General features: G+C 37.0%; 1 protein-coding gene across 1 annotated transcript in view; it reads left to right on the forward strand.

Annotated features, from left to right (window-relative positions):
• LOC139152850 (hepatocyte growth factor receptor-like) overlaps window positions 1-13,445 on the forward strand; it is a 48,086-nt gene that overhangs the window by 32,352 nt on the left and 2,289 nt on the right. Inside the window, exons 11-17 of the mRNA XM_070726202.1 lie at window positions 5,962-6,067; window positions 6,624-7,016; window positions 8,538-8,711; window positions 9,203-9,425; window positions 10,190-10,309; window positions 10,668-10,775; window positions 11,276-11,457. Of these exons, the coding sequence (XP_070582303.1) occupies window positions 5,962-6,067; window positions 6,624-7,016; window positions 8,538-8,711; window positions 9,203-9,425; window positions 10,190-10,309; window positions 10,668-10,775; window positions 11,276-11,457 (1,306 nt within the window). The remainder of the gene's footprint in view (window positions 1-5,961; window positions 6,068-6,623; window positions 7,017-8,537; window positions 8,712-9,202; window positions 9,426-10,189; window positions 10,310-10,667; window positions 10,776-11,275; window positions 11,458-13,445) is intronic.

Genomic DNA, 13,445 nt, shown 5'->3' on the forward strand with positions numbered 1-13,445 from the left:
CAACTGTTCATCTCAGTTGCGGTAATCGCAAGTCTGGATTATTTCAAAACTGCTTGTTTTCTGGTACAATTAACGTCCAAATTATCCATCAAAAATAGATCCTGTAACTTCACTGTGCCACCTCTGAATGTCGCGACGGTCGATACCGTATATGCGTATGCGGTATAGAATGAGACAAATCTATTTTAGTATTCCAAAACAGCCAGGACTATTGTTCGTATGTTAATTTACGACAAAAACTGTTACTTTTGCTTTTGATTTGAACTCTTGACCCATTTTCTGTGTGACTGCAGCAGGTATTTTTGACAAGTATAGTGTTCGTGTTGCATGCGAATAAAATGCAATGTCGATATGAACGTAATGCGTATTTATCGTAGGATACTGTGTGAATCCGTGGCACAATTCGGCCAACCAATAAACCATTTGCATTTTCAAAAAAGAAAATCGAAATGGAGCTAATTTTCAATTTTCAAATGGTTTTATCATCTTGATTATTAACTTTTAGGCCTATTTCTAAATTAAAATCTTTGGGCTGAGATTGAAATATAGGAAACAGGTGTATACTGCTGTGAGGATGGCACTTTACGGCCATTCAAATTTCCCTCTGACAAACCCTATTTCCCACAATTCGTATTTCCGTTTTTTCAATATCCAATATACCAAATGTCCGATTTTCCCATTTCATTTAGGGCGTGGCCCAGTATCTTTTCATACGGAAATAATTGTATCGAACTAAGGTGTAACATTTATCTCAGTGTGACCAAATGTACTGGGGCGGGGCTTGGTTACGATACTTAGCACAAGATACTTTTAAACATTAGCGGGAATGAGGGACTGGTCATTTTCTTCGGCATTGGAGGCCGGTGGATTCATGGGGGTCACCCTGATTTCACTTTGGTGATGGGGTCACCTATTTTTAAATGCCCAATTAGGGGGTCAGTGTGTTTTTAAATTTCGACACAGGCTCATACTTGCCTAAAATGCATCGTGCTAGCCATGACTTTCATCATTCAGTTTCATATTTCGGCGCGCCCTTCGGGCGCGTAACTTTCCTAATATGAGGTTTACGAAAATACCGCAAAGGATGCACGAGGACAATGGCGCAGCGTATCGCTCGACGCCAAGCGGAAGTTGATGCACGGCGCCGATGTCATAGTGCATCCTTTGCGGTATTTTCGTGATAATCTTATTACATCTTACATTCTTCACTGGGACATCAAATTGTCTAGCTGTGCAGCTATCTGTTGGCGGGGTAGGGTGCATGGCTATGCAGGTCATCAAAAGGTCGACCCCGCCTTTTTGATGATCCGCATAGCGGCGCACGCTACCCCGCCATGCGCCAACAATAGCTGCGTTTCCACAGCTACAAATTGTCAGAGTAGTGACCGTTTTAGTGCAATATCAACATTTTTTCTTCCGACTTATAGTGCAAATGTAGAACGCTATCTCAGACGGCTTCTGCAAGCTCTGGAGTGTGTGTACTAGTACTACACACGTACGTACAGAGCGCGCGAGGCTGAACAAACTGGTCAGTCCCTAACATCGTATCACATCATACTGGAAGACAAGAAAAAAACTATTCTTTGGTTGGTAGAGTGCGCGTGCACTTCAGGCAATGAATTTAAGTTGGTGCGTTCAGCCGCAAGAAAGTCAAGAAATGGGTGATAAAGAAAGAAGTCACCTCGAAATAGGTGTTCATCTCCAAAATGTTTTAAAAAGGGCAAGTGGTATCTCTGAACGAACTGTTAGACGATGATGTCTCACACATGATATATCAAACGCCTTTAAGATCGGGTTGGAACAGGTGCAATTTATAAAGTGAGCCGGCATACGGATTAAAACTATAATTGGTTATGAGGAGAACATCATTGCGTACAAAGATTGACAGCTGAATAAATTGATCAGATAAAATTAAATGTGGATGCCGCGCTCTGATTGGGCTGATGACTGTCACAATTTACACAATGTTCCAGTTTGCGACGTTGACGGGAAGCGCGCAAAACTTCAGCAGGTCAGGTCAAGTGATTATATCGGACTTCCTTCCGGCGGCCGCAACACTATTGTTCTTTGTATGTTCGTTACTCGATCCATTGAACGAGTTGCCCGCGCAAATAACTGTCACAATTTGATGCATTCCTAGGCCAAAGATAGATACTATCAGCTGCCACGCCCCAAATGAAATGGGAAAATCGGACATTTGGTATATTGGAAATTGAAAAAAAACGGAAATACGAATTGTGGGAAATAGAGTTTGTCAGAGGGAAATTTGAATGGCCGTAAAGTGCCATCCTCACAGCAGTATACACCTGTTTTCTATATTTCAATCTCAGCCCAAAGATTTTAAATTTGGAAATAGGCCTAAAAGTTAATAATCAAGATGATAAAACCATTTGAAAATTGAAAATTAGCTCCACTTCGATTTTCTTTTTTGAAATGCAAATTGGTTTATTGGTTGGCCGAATTGTGCCACGGATCTGTGTGCCTGTACGTAATCTCAACTTATAACCAGATATGAACTGCAAATGCTCACGTGTTTCATTATATATTGCAGTTATGTGTAAATTTGAACCTTTGCCACATGTTTGCAACTTCATTGAAAGTATTATGATCAACATAACGAACAATATTCACCACCGATTAATTCTAAAAGGTCATGAAGTATACAAATATGTAATTAGCTGAAATGAAAATATTAAAGTTCTTTGACTGCTGTCATTGTATCACCACTTTATATAGCAAGTGTAATTACCTTTGGCCAAGTCCTTTAAACAATATATGCCAAACTGTGAAAGCTCATTAGATATGCAAATTATGAATTAGCTGACATGAAAATGTGAAATGACTTTCGATATTGTTTTACGGTCAGTAACCTGGTATAATCATCAATGTACATAGCATGTTTTCCCAACTTTGATCAAGTGAATCTCAGAGGAGAGATCATCGAAAATGCAAATTAGGAATTGGCTGAAGAAAAATTGCTGAATGACTTTCAATAATGCTAGTATCTTTTATTTGTACAGCAAGTTTCATCAACTTTGGTCCAGTCAATTCAGATATATATCCCTAATTAGGAAAGTTCATTAAATATGCAAATTAGGAATTGGCTGAAGAGAAAATGCTTAATGACTTTCAATAATATTGTATTATAGTGTCTTTAATGTACATAGAAAGTTTCATCAATTTTGATCCGGTCAATTCAGATATATCCCTAATTATGAAAATTCCTTTCATATGCAAATTAGGAATTGGTTGAAGTAAAATTGTCTTTTGACTTTCAATAATATTATATCACAGTATCTTTGATGTATATAGCAAGTTTCAATTACTAAAATCAAGTTAATTCAGATATATATCCCTAATTAGGAAAGTTCATTAAATATGCAAATTCGGAATTGGCTGAAGTTAAAATGCTTAATGACTTTCAAGAATGTTGTATCATAGTAGCTTCAATACATGTAGCAAGTTTCATCAACAATGGTCCAGTCAATTCAAACATATATCCCTAATTAGCAAAGTTCATTAAATATGCAAATAGGAATTGGCTGAAATTAAACGCTTAATGACTTTCAATAATGTTTAAATCATAGTATCTTCAATTTACATACCAAGTTTGGTCAATTGTGATCCAGTCAAATCACGTGTGTAAACACGTGGGCTAATGTCATAGCGATGTCTGTCTGTCTGTCCGTCGTGTTGTGTGGTGTGTGTGTGGTGTGTTAGTGTGTGTGTGTGTGTGTGTGTGTGTGTGTGTGGTGTGTGTGTGTGTGTGTGTGTGTGTGTGTGTGTGTGTGTGTGTGTGTGTGTTGTTTACACGATAACTCAAAAACGCCTGAACGGATTCAGTCAGATATGGTACACAGGTACCATATGCTACTTGCAAGAACTGGTTAGATTTTGGTTAGTGTGGCTTGCATATTAATGAAGTTATGCAATATCGTTTTTTTCTGTACAATGGTTTCCCTATGGAGACGGTAATGACAGTGTAGACATATATCTAGAAATACTGCACAAAATTTCATGAAACTTTTCACAGATGACAATCTACAAACATTATGATGATACAGTTAGTGTCATGTCAATTATCTTCTCATTTGCATACTTAATGAACTTTTGTTATTAGTGAGATAACTCTGAAATTCCTGCACCAAACTTGATGATACTTGCAACAAATATTGATCTGATATATATCACATTATACTTAGAAGCATTAGGCAGTGTAAAGTTAATAAATAGCTAATTTGCATATTTTATGAAGGTTTGTAATTAGTCATATAACTCCGATATAACTTCACCAAATGTGATGAAATCTGCTGCAGATACTGATCCGACTGATATCTAACTGTAGTGTAAAGCATTTAGTTGTGTGAAATTAATTAAGGGTTCATTTGCATATTTAATGAACTTTGTAATTAGGTATATAACTCTGGAATTACGGCACCCAAGTCAGTGATATCGGGTACAGATATTGTTTTGATTAATGTCTACTTGTACTGAGAAGCATTTGGCAGTGTCAAGTTAACAAATAGGTCATTTGCATATTTTATGAAGTTTTGTAATTAGCGATATAACTCCAAAATAACTGCACCAAATGTGATGAAATCTGCTGCAGATACTGATCCGACAAATATCTAATTGTGGTGTAGAGCATTTAGTTGTGTGAAGTTAATTAAGGGTTCATTTGCATATTTAATGAACTTTGTAATTAGTGATATTACTCCAAAATTACATCGTTAAATTTGATGAAACTTGCTACAGATGTTGATCTGATAAATATCCAATTGTACTGAGAAGTATTGAGCAGTGTCAAGTTAATAATTAGCTCATTTGCATATTTCATGAAGTCTTATAATTAGTCATATAACTCCGAAACAACTGCATCAAATTTGATGAAAACTGCTGCACATACCGATACGACAGATATCTAACTGTGTTGTAAAGCATTTAGTAGTGTAAAGTTAATTAAGGGTTCATTTGCATATTTAATAAACTTTGTAATTAGGTATATAACTCTGAAATTTCGGCACCAAGATTTGTGAAACGTGCTACAGATATTGATATGATAAATATTTAATTGTGCTATGAATCACTGAACAGTGTCAAGGTAATTTCGGATTAATTTGCATATTTAATGAACTTTGTAATTAGTGACATTACTCTAAAATTACAGCATTAAATTAAATAAAACGTGCTACAAATGTTGATCTGATGGATATCTAATTGTCCCATAAAGCATTGAGCAGTGTCAAGTTAATGAACAGCTCATTTGCATATTATATAAAGTTATGTAATTAGTGATTAAACTCTGAGAGTACTGTGCGAAGTTGAAAAAACCTGCTACATATAGTGAAGCGCACTACTATTAATGAACCTGTTGTAAAACACGTGAGCATATTCAGTTCATATCTGGTTAATGTATATCCGTTTTTTCTAAAATCATGAATTATGCAAATGAGCAAAATGTATGCATGCCAGACCCACCAAAAACTAATCAGTTCTTGCCATTTGCAAACTCAATCTATGTACCAGATTTGATTCTGATCTGATCAGCCGTTTTTGAGATATCGGACCAACAGACAGACAGACACACACACACACACAGACACAGACAGACAGACATCGCTGCGACATATGCTCACGTGTGTGAACACGTGAGCAAAAAATGCTCGGTCTCGGGCGCAGAATTTCCGACGTTTGATCTCTCAGTCGTCCGTGTTCTGCATTTGGGGCTTAGAGTGATGAAAATACCCAAGTAAGACAACAAAGACACGCAAGTTGATATAATATAATAGCAATAATCCCCTTCGCAGTCGGGTATACATTCGATTTTGGTACAATTCGCTCCATATAGCACTCGCCTATATCGGCTCGTGCTATATGTCGCGCATTGTACCAAAATCTCGTGTATACTCTCCTGCGGCGGGGGTTATTGCTTAATTAACCTATCTTGTACATTCGTTTCAGTGGCGGCCAAAGACAGACTATCAGAGGAGAGAACTTAAACATAATCGGACAAGCCGTCTTTGTCGTGACTGCGATAACGAATGCATCCTCCATCGAGTTCTGTTCGGTGAGTTTCTAGTACAGCCCGTTGCTCCTTACCTTCCCGTTTCGATGTCTTGTATGCACATGTTGTGTGTACAGAACGCATGGTGTTTTTATCACACAGACACTTGGGTCTCTTACATTTTAAAAGTGGTGATTTCTCCTCAGATTACATTAGACTAATTTCAGTCAGTAGGTGTTTGTTTATCAAGTAGGCTGTTGATGCATTTGATGTAACCGGTATAGTAACCAAACTTTAAAGACTTTTGAATACACCATCTCTTTTACAGTACCCTTTTATTTGTGTAAGATAAAAACACAATGCGATCTGTGCACACAATGTGTGCATACCAGATATCGAAATGGGAAGGTAAGCAGCAACAGGCTGTAAATGATTGTCTTTTCCCTCCGAAATCATTATTTTTACATGTGAATTTTTTGCGCGTACTTTAAGATGGCTTTCTGACCCTATTGTCTGTATTAAGGCAGAAGAGCTTTTTATAGAGTCAATGTGCAATGACCTTTAACCTCCTACTTCGTTTCATCCCCATTGCAACTCAATAATTTTGTCTATCCAATAGGAGTGTGAAGCACAAAATTCGACAACAATGTTTTGCCCGTCGCCAAAAATTTCCTTTAGAGATCTAAACCACTCCAGCTGCGATGCCTACCGTAACTCTGGGCGTTGGGTGGAAGGTATGCAGACACATGAAGATCGACAAAATACTACTGCAAAGGTGAAGCGAGATGTTGAAGATGACTGCAACTCTATTACCTCATCATCTGCGAGCGGCGAAGACATTAAACTCACGGTCGGATTTTACCTCGACGGTGTCGAAAAGTGGCGCCCACAAAATATCGGTCGATACCTGGATACCACATATGACGTGATGGAAGACCCCGTGATCAACAAGTTTCCCGGGAAAAATAATATTTACAGTATCAGAGAAGATTCTCAGTATCTTGTCATAACGGTAGGTGGCAGTAACATCCAAGTGAAGGACGTGCATAGAAATTTAAGGCATGTCGACTCATGAAAATATTTTTGTGACATTATGATTTTGGATGTGACGGAAGGATATAGAGGAGATAGTTATATTATCAAACCCTTTACGATTGCAATTTATGTATTCACAGATTTGTTATTTCAGTCTCAGTCTCGCTTGAACGCCACGTATATTGTTCTTCGGGACCAGCTTGATCGTTTATACAAAACATGCATAAGAAGAAGAGTTATTTTTGTAAAAGGCCAAACACTTTAAAGTTCGGGAAGCTTTTCAACAACAGGAATCTCCCCGAAATTTCATGTCTAGCCAAATTCACCAAACTTATTATGTCTAAGTTTAATTAGTCTGTTTCATGACTTTGGTCTTTTTTGTGTCTGGGTGCGTTTTTTTGCGAGTCTTTCTGCATTTTGTATCAATGTCCTAACCTTAGCACGTGGGTTTGCCTTTTTGGCTTTTAAAATTTGTATGTGTATTACAGCAATGCATTTTTTTCTGGTAATGTCACCGTGCTCTCTAACCTAAAAAGGGGTCGTAGAGCTAATAAAGTTATTATTATTATTATTATTATTATTATTACTATTATTAGACATGTTGTTGGCTTATGATGTTAATATAGAAATAACGGACGACGCGCTGACCATTAACGTTTATGTATGGGCAAGGGCGAGAAGAAAGCCAAAAATTAACGGGCGAGGCTTGCCCAGCCCATTAATTTTGGCTTTCCTCTCGCCCGCGCCCATACATAAACGTTAATGGTCAGGGCGGAGTCTGTTATTTCTATCATATTATCAACGAACGCCCAAAAACGTCAACATTTACGAAAATTTCCCGTGCGAACGACAACGGAGACCCAGAACTTGTCAGTGAGTAGTGCGCGCTGCAAATATTTTGCAAGTCAGAAGATTTGTTTGGAAAAAAGAGTCTAAACTTGGCCCACAAGTGCTCCATTTTATTTTGTGATTGATTATGATCTTTGTACAAATCACAAGTTTCGTTTTAGCTGTAAAGCTACTATGTTTACGATATTATTCATATTCACGGGCATGTAAGCAGACCATTACTGTGTATTTGTGGGCAGTCACGTGGTTCAGCTTGACCAATTAAAATGCGATGGACAGGGCATACAGGGCATAATACAATACGGACTAACACGATTGGAACTAATTTGGAATAATTGGATGGTGAAGTAAGGTCGTTTTAACCTGCAAATGTAAGCTCATCTGCTTTTCCTTTTTAGTTACACACTTGTTTTTATGAGTGATTTGTAATATTGCAACGTTCAGCTATATGGCACCTGAAATTTTTGAGAAATTTGGAAAATATCAAGATCCAATTATCCCCGATTGGTTCCAATCGTGTTAGCGCTCTTGTTGACTTCTTATCACAATAAATTCATGTTTAATATGTTTCACTGCACCGGTTATATATTTTTTCATGAATATTTTTCACCTGATGGTTCATACCTATTTTGTTTCACTGTCATTCCAGGGGGAACGCCTTAACTGTGGTGCGCAAAAGGAGGACTTCACGGTAGAGGTTGGATTGGATTACTGCGAGCCAATTATTTCGTTGCATCGACGTCAGCTGACCTGCAAACCGCCCAGAGAGAAACCGCCATTAAGACTTGACAACGAGGCTAATCACGGTTATCCTCAAGTCAGGGTAAATGACAAGAACATTAAATTCACCGATATCGCTAACTTAGAATTCACTGATAAAGCTTCTATAAATATCAAACCCCCGTGCAAATTTCTTGGCCCGCTTTCTTGTGACAAAGCACAATGTCTATTGTCATTGAATTTGATAGTCGCGTGATTCTATACAAATTATGAGTTAAAAGTCGTGTACTTTCACCTCTTCTGTTTTAAAAAACGGTTACAGGCTCAGAAATTTGTTGAGTGTCGGTTTGATTGTGGGGTCTTCCTTTTGTTGCAACTTTAAATCTAGAGAATATCCTTTTGGTCTTAAACCAAGAGATGTAGCTTCTTCCAAAGACGAGTCGATAACACCGTAACGCGAATGAAAATATGTGACTCACTCTTTCATTTTTATTTAAAGCCCTTTTTTCATCGTATTTAATCGCAATATCACTTTTGTGCCTACCGGAATGCATTGAATGCCAACCAATAGAATGGTAAATTCTGTCACAATAGGTGAAAATCGGCAGCAACAAGAAGTTTTACAGTGTCGGATATCTTCGGTATGTCGTCGTTCAACCATGGGTGATTGTCCTGGCTACGATTGCAGCTTTTCTTTTGATTGTCGCAGTCACTATAACAGTGGTGTCTTTGATTAGGAGAAAGTCAAGACACAAAGCCGCTGAGGCTCAGGTAGAAGCCCGGTATATGGATTTACAACCAATGAATTCTGCGGCAGGTTCGTTTGGTAGTGTATTTGCAGGTCGTTGTACTGTCTAACTATCATTTGTTAATCTATTTATCCATCCATCTTATCCATCCTTGTAACAAACAAACAATGTATGTATGTATGTATGTATGTATGTATGTATGTATGTATGTATGTATGTATGTATGTATGTTTATAATGTTTATAATTCTATCTGCCTCTTCCGATTTACCTGTATTTCGATCTCAGTGGATAGTAAGTAGATGATTCATTATTTGTTTAGTTAATTTTACTTTCATATACTTTTTATCGATAGATGTTTTGTTAAGTTTTATATTACTATACTAAAGAAACCGCGCGCGTGTATGAAACAAATAGGAAATTAGCTAATTTCCGAAATACTGATATAACGATATGTCTCTTTCAACTAGATTTATCGTTTATCCGCGAAATGTCACACACACGCACACGCACACACACACATATATGTATATAATATAACCCTATCTATCTATCTATCTATCTATCTATCTATCTATCTATCTATCTATCTATCTATCTATCTACCTATCTATCTATCTATCTATCCACCCTTCCATCCACTCATCCATACATACGTAAATCCATCCATCCAGCCAGCCATTCATCAATCCATACAGACAGACAGAAAGCCAGACAGACAGACAGACAGACAGACAGACACCCACCCATTCATTCATCCATCCATCCATCCATCCATAAAGCTATCTACCTAGCAATCTATGCCAGACATAATTGACAGAATTTCTTTGCAGACTTGACACGTCGGAAGGAAATGAGCATCACACTGGATTCGGAGCTACAATCAAGAATCGAAGACGTCATGATTGACAGAAAGAGACTGATCCTGCGCACTGATGACGTGCTCGGAAGAGGTTAGTGGAATGTGCGCGTGGAATGATCAGTAGTATGTTCTTGATAAATAGAGTCGTAAAGGTTTGACTTTTAAAATAGCAAAACACTGTGCTGAATTTTATACGCAAATCGATGATCAAATCTATAAAGCAGATACGTAGACAAACTATACCGGATCTTCTGTTGTCTTTATTGACAAATACATGATATACTTGATTAGGCAATTTTAGCACCAAAATAAACGACCTCATGGTCGAGAAAGCTTATCATTTGTTTCATGGTACGGACAGTACCTATTATTTCCAGAAATCTTCATGTTTTGCCATACAATATCGAGTGGACACTTCAGCATCGTGTATGTTATCCACGTTCTCTCAGGTGCCTTTGGGGTGGTCATGTTAGGAACTTTGCAAACGACACAATCCAGTGCGTGTTCATCCGGGTATGAGTGTCCCGGACAAGAAGTTGCAGTCAAAATTCTAAAACGTAAGTCATATGTGACGGTAGAGGGACATAATCTCACAGCCAAGGCCAAGCAAGGAAATATTGTTCCGAAGATCTCATCGAAAAGTCATAGCATGTGTCCAGTACTTTTGTTTCAGTTTTAGATGTTTAGTTGTCACAGAACCACTAAACGTTGCAACTAAGGTTGTGACATTGACGGCCGAGTCAAGGCAAGCACGCATAAGCTTAATTGCAGAGAATCCAAATGTATTTATTTTTCTAATTAATGTAATGAACTATAAGAAAGCAGAGTACTCGTTCAGCTTAATGCGAAGGTGAACTGATAGTGGCTCCATAGGCCACTCTAAAGTATTATGAAGTCAATATGTTTTTTTCGAAATTTAATACCTATAGAAAGTGTAACTTCTCGTTGTTTAAAAAAGAAACTACTGGTATTTATCAAGCCACTGCATTTGACCAAACAGTTTGTCGGCATTTCCCTACGTCCAAAGTGACAGCAGTGTTCCTTTTGTTCTGGCCAGACAATGCAAGCGGAGACGAATCAGAAAATTTCTTGGAGGAAGGGCTTCTGATGAAGGACTTGCAACATCCCAATGTGCTGACACTGATCGGCATATGCATCGATGATCGCGGTGTTCCGATGATAATCCTTCCTTACATGAAATTCGGCAACTTAAAGACCTTCATCCAAGATGAGGACAGGGTGAGCTGAGTCACATATTTAATCAACTTTGACCCGTGTGACCTGTACATATAGACGAGACTTGTAGGCAATAAAATACATTTAAGGTAGTATGCGCCTCGAAAGTGAAAGACTTAAACTTTTGCCCGAACTTTCCGTAAGGAATCTTTCAACCATTTTCTTTCAAAATCAGAGAAAGAGATTACTCAACATTTATCAATATTAGAAATTCAAAATGGCCGCAATCCCTGTGTTAATTCTATGGAGAAAATAAAATTTTTGATTTTCGAAAAACTAAGCCCGCGAAAAGTTTTTTTACATCAAGAGCTTAAAAATTAACCCTCACAAGAGGTGTATCAGAAAAGAATTGTAAAAGTTTGAGAGTCCGAATATCTGAGCCCGAGGCGCGATCTACCTTAAACATGCAAGTAGACGAGTGTATTGAAGCAATGAAAAATCAACAATTTGCGATGCCATATTAGTTCTGGATTAAAATATTTATTTTTGCATAATTTTGTTTCCTAGCTAGTCCATCTGTCTATCTATCTATCTATCTATCTATCTATCTATCTGACAAGGGCATCTGGAGATCTAGGTATTCATCTAATGATATATATTTATCATTTATTTAGGATTACATAACTTATTTTTCTATTCATTCATCCGTTAATTAAAATATTTACACATTTAGCTGCTCTTTTTGTAGTTAAGAATAAAATAGAGAGGTTCATGTCTGTGCAATATTCAGAACAGAGAAGCAACTTAACTACAATTTATGTTTATTTGAAATGCGATATGGCCATACTGTTTCCCATCAAGCCTGTTTGGGCAAACATATAAAGTTTCGCGTTTTTGGTTTTAGCTCACGTGTGTGAAAACGTGGGCTAATGTCATAGCGATGTCTGTCTGTCTGTCCGTGTGTGTATGTGTGTGTGTGTCTGTCTGTCTGTCTGTCTGTCTGTCTGTCTGTGTGTCTGTCTGTCTGTCTGTCTGTCTGTCTGTCTGTTTGTTTACACGATAACTCAAAAACCCCTGAACGGATTCAAGTCAGATTTGGTAGACAGGTACCATATGCTAATTTCAAGAACTGATTAGATTTTGGTTGGTGTGGCTTGCATATTAATGAAGTTATGCAATATCGGTTTTTTCCGTACAATGGTTTCCCTATGGAGACGTAATGTCAGTGTAGATATATATATATATATATAAAGAAATACTGCACAAAATTTCATGAAACTTTTCACAGATGACAATCTAAGAACATTATCATGATACTGTGAGTGTCATGTCAATTATCTGCTCATTTGCATATTTAATGAACTTTTGTTATTAGTGACATAACTCTGAAAATGCTGCACCAAACTTGATGATACTTGCAACAAATATTGATCTGATTATATATATATATATATATATATATATATATATATATATATATATATATATATATATATATATATATATATATATATATATATATATATATATGAAGCTTAGAAGCATTGGGCAGTGTCAAGTTAATAAATCGCTCATTTTATGAAGTTTTGTAATTAGTCATATAACTCCGATATAACTGCACCATATGTGATGAAATCTGCTGCAGATACAGATCCGACTGATATCTAACTGTGGTGTAAAGCATTTAGTAGTGTAAAGTTAATTAAGGCTTCATTTGCACATTTAATGAACTTGGTAATTAGGTATATAACTCTGAAATTATGGCACCCAATCAGTGAAATCGGGTACAGATATTGATCTGATAAATATCTAATTGTACTGAGAAGCATTTGGCAGTGTCAAGTTAACAAATAGGTCATTTGGATATTTTATGAAGTTTTGTAATTAGTCATATAACTCCAAAATAACTGCACCAAATATGATGAAATCTGCTGCATATACTGATCCGACTGATATCTAATTGTAGTGTAAAGCATTTAGTTGTGTGGAATAAATTAAGGGTTCATTTGCATATTTAATGAACTTTGTAATTAGTAATATTATTCCAAAAT

The sequence above is a fragment of the Ptychodera flava genome, chromosome 16 (assembly GCF_041260155.1).
Source record: "Ptychodera flava strain L36383 chromosome 16, AS_Pfla_20210202, whole genome shotgun sequence".
In the NCBI taxonomy this organism is placed as follows: Eukaryota; Metazoa; Hemichordata; class Enteropneusta; family Ptychoderidae; genus Ptychodera; species Ptychodera flava.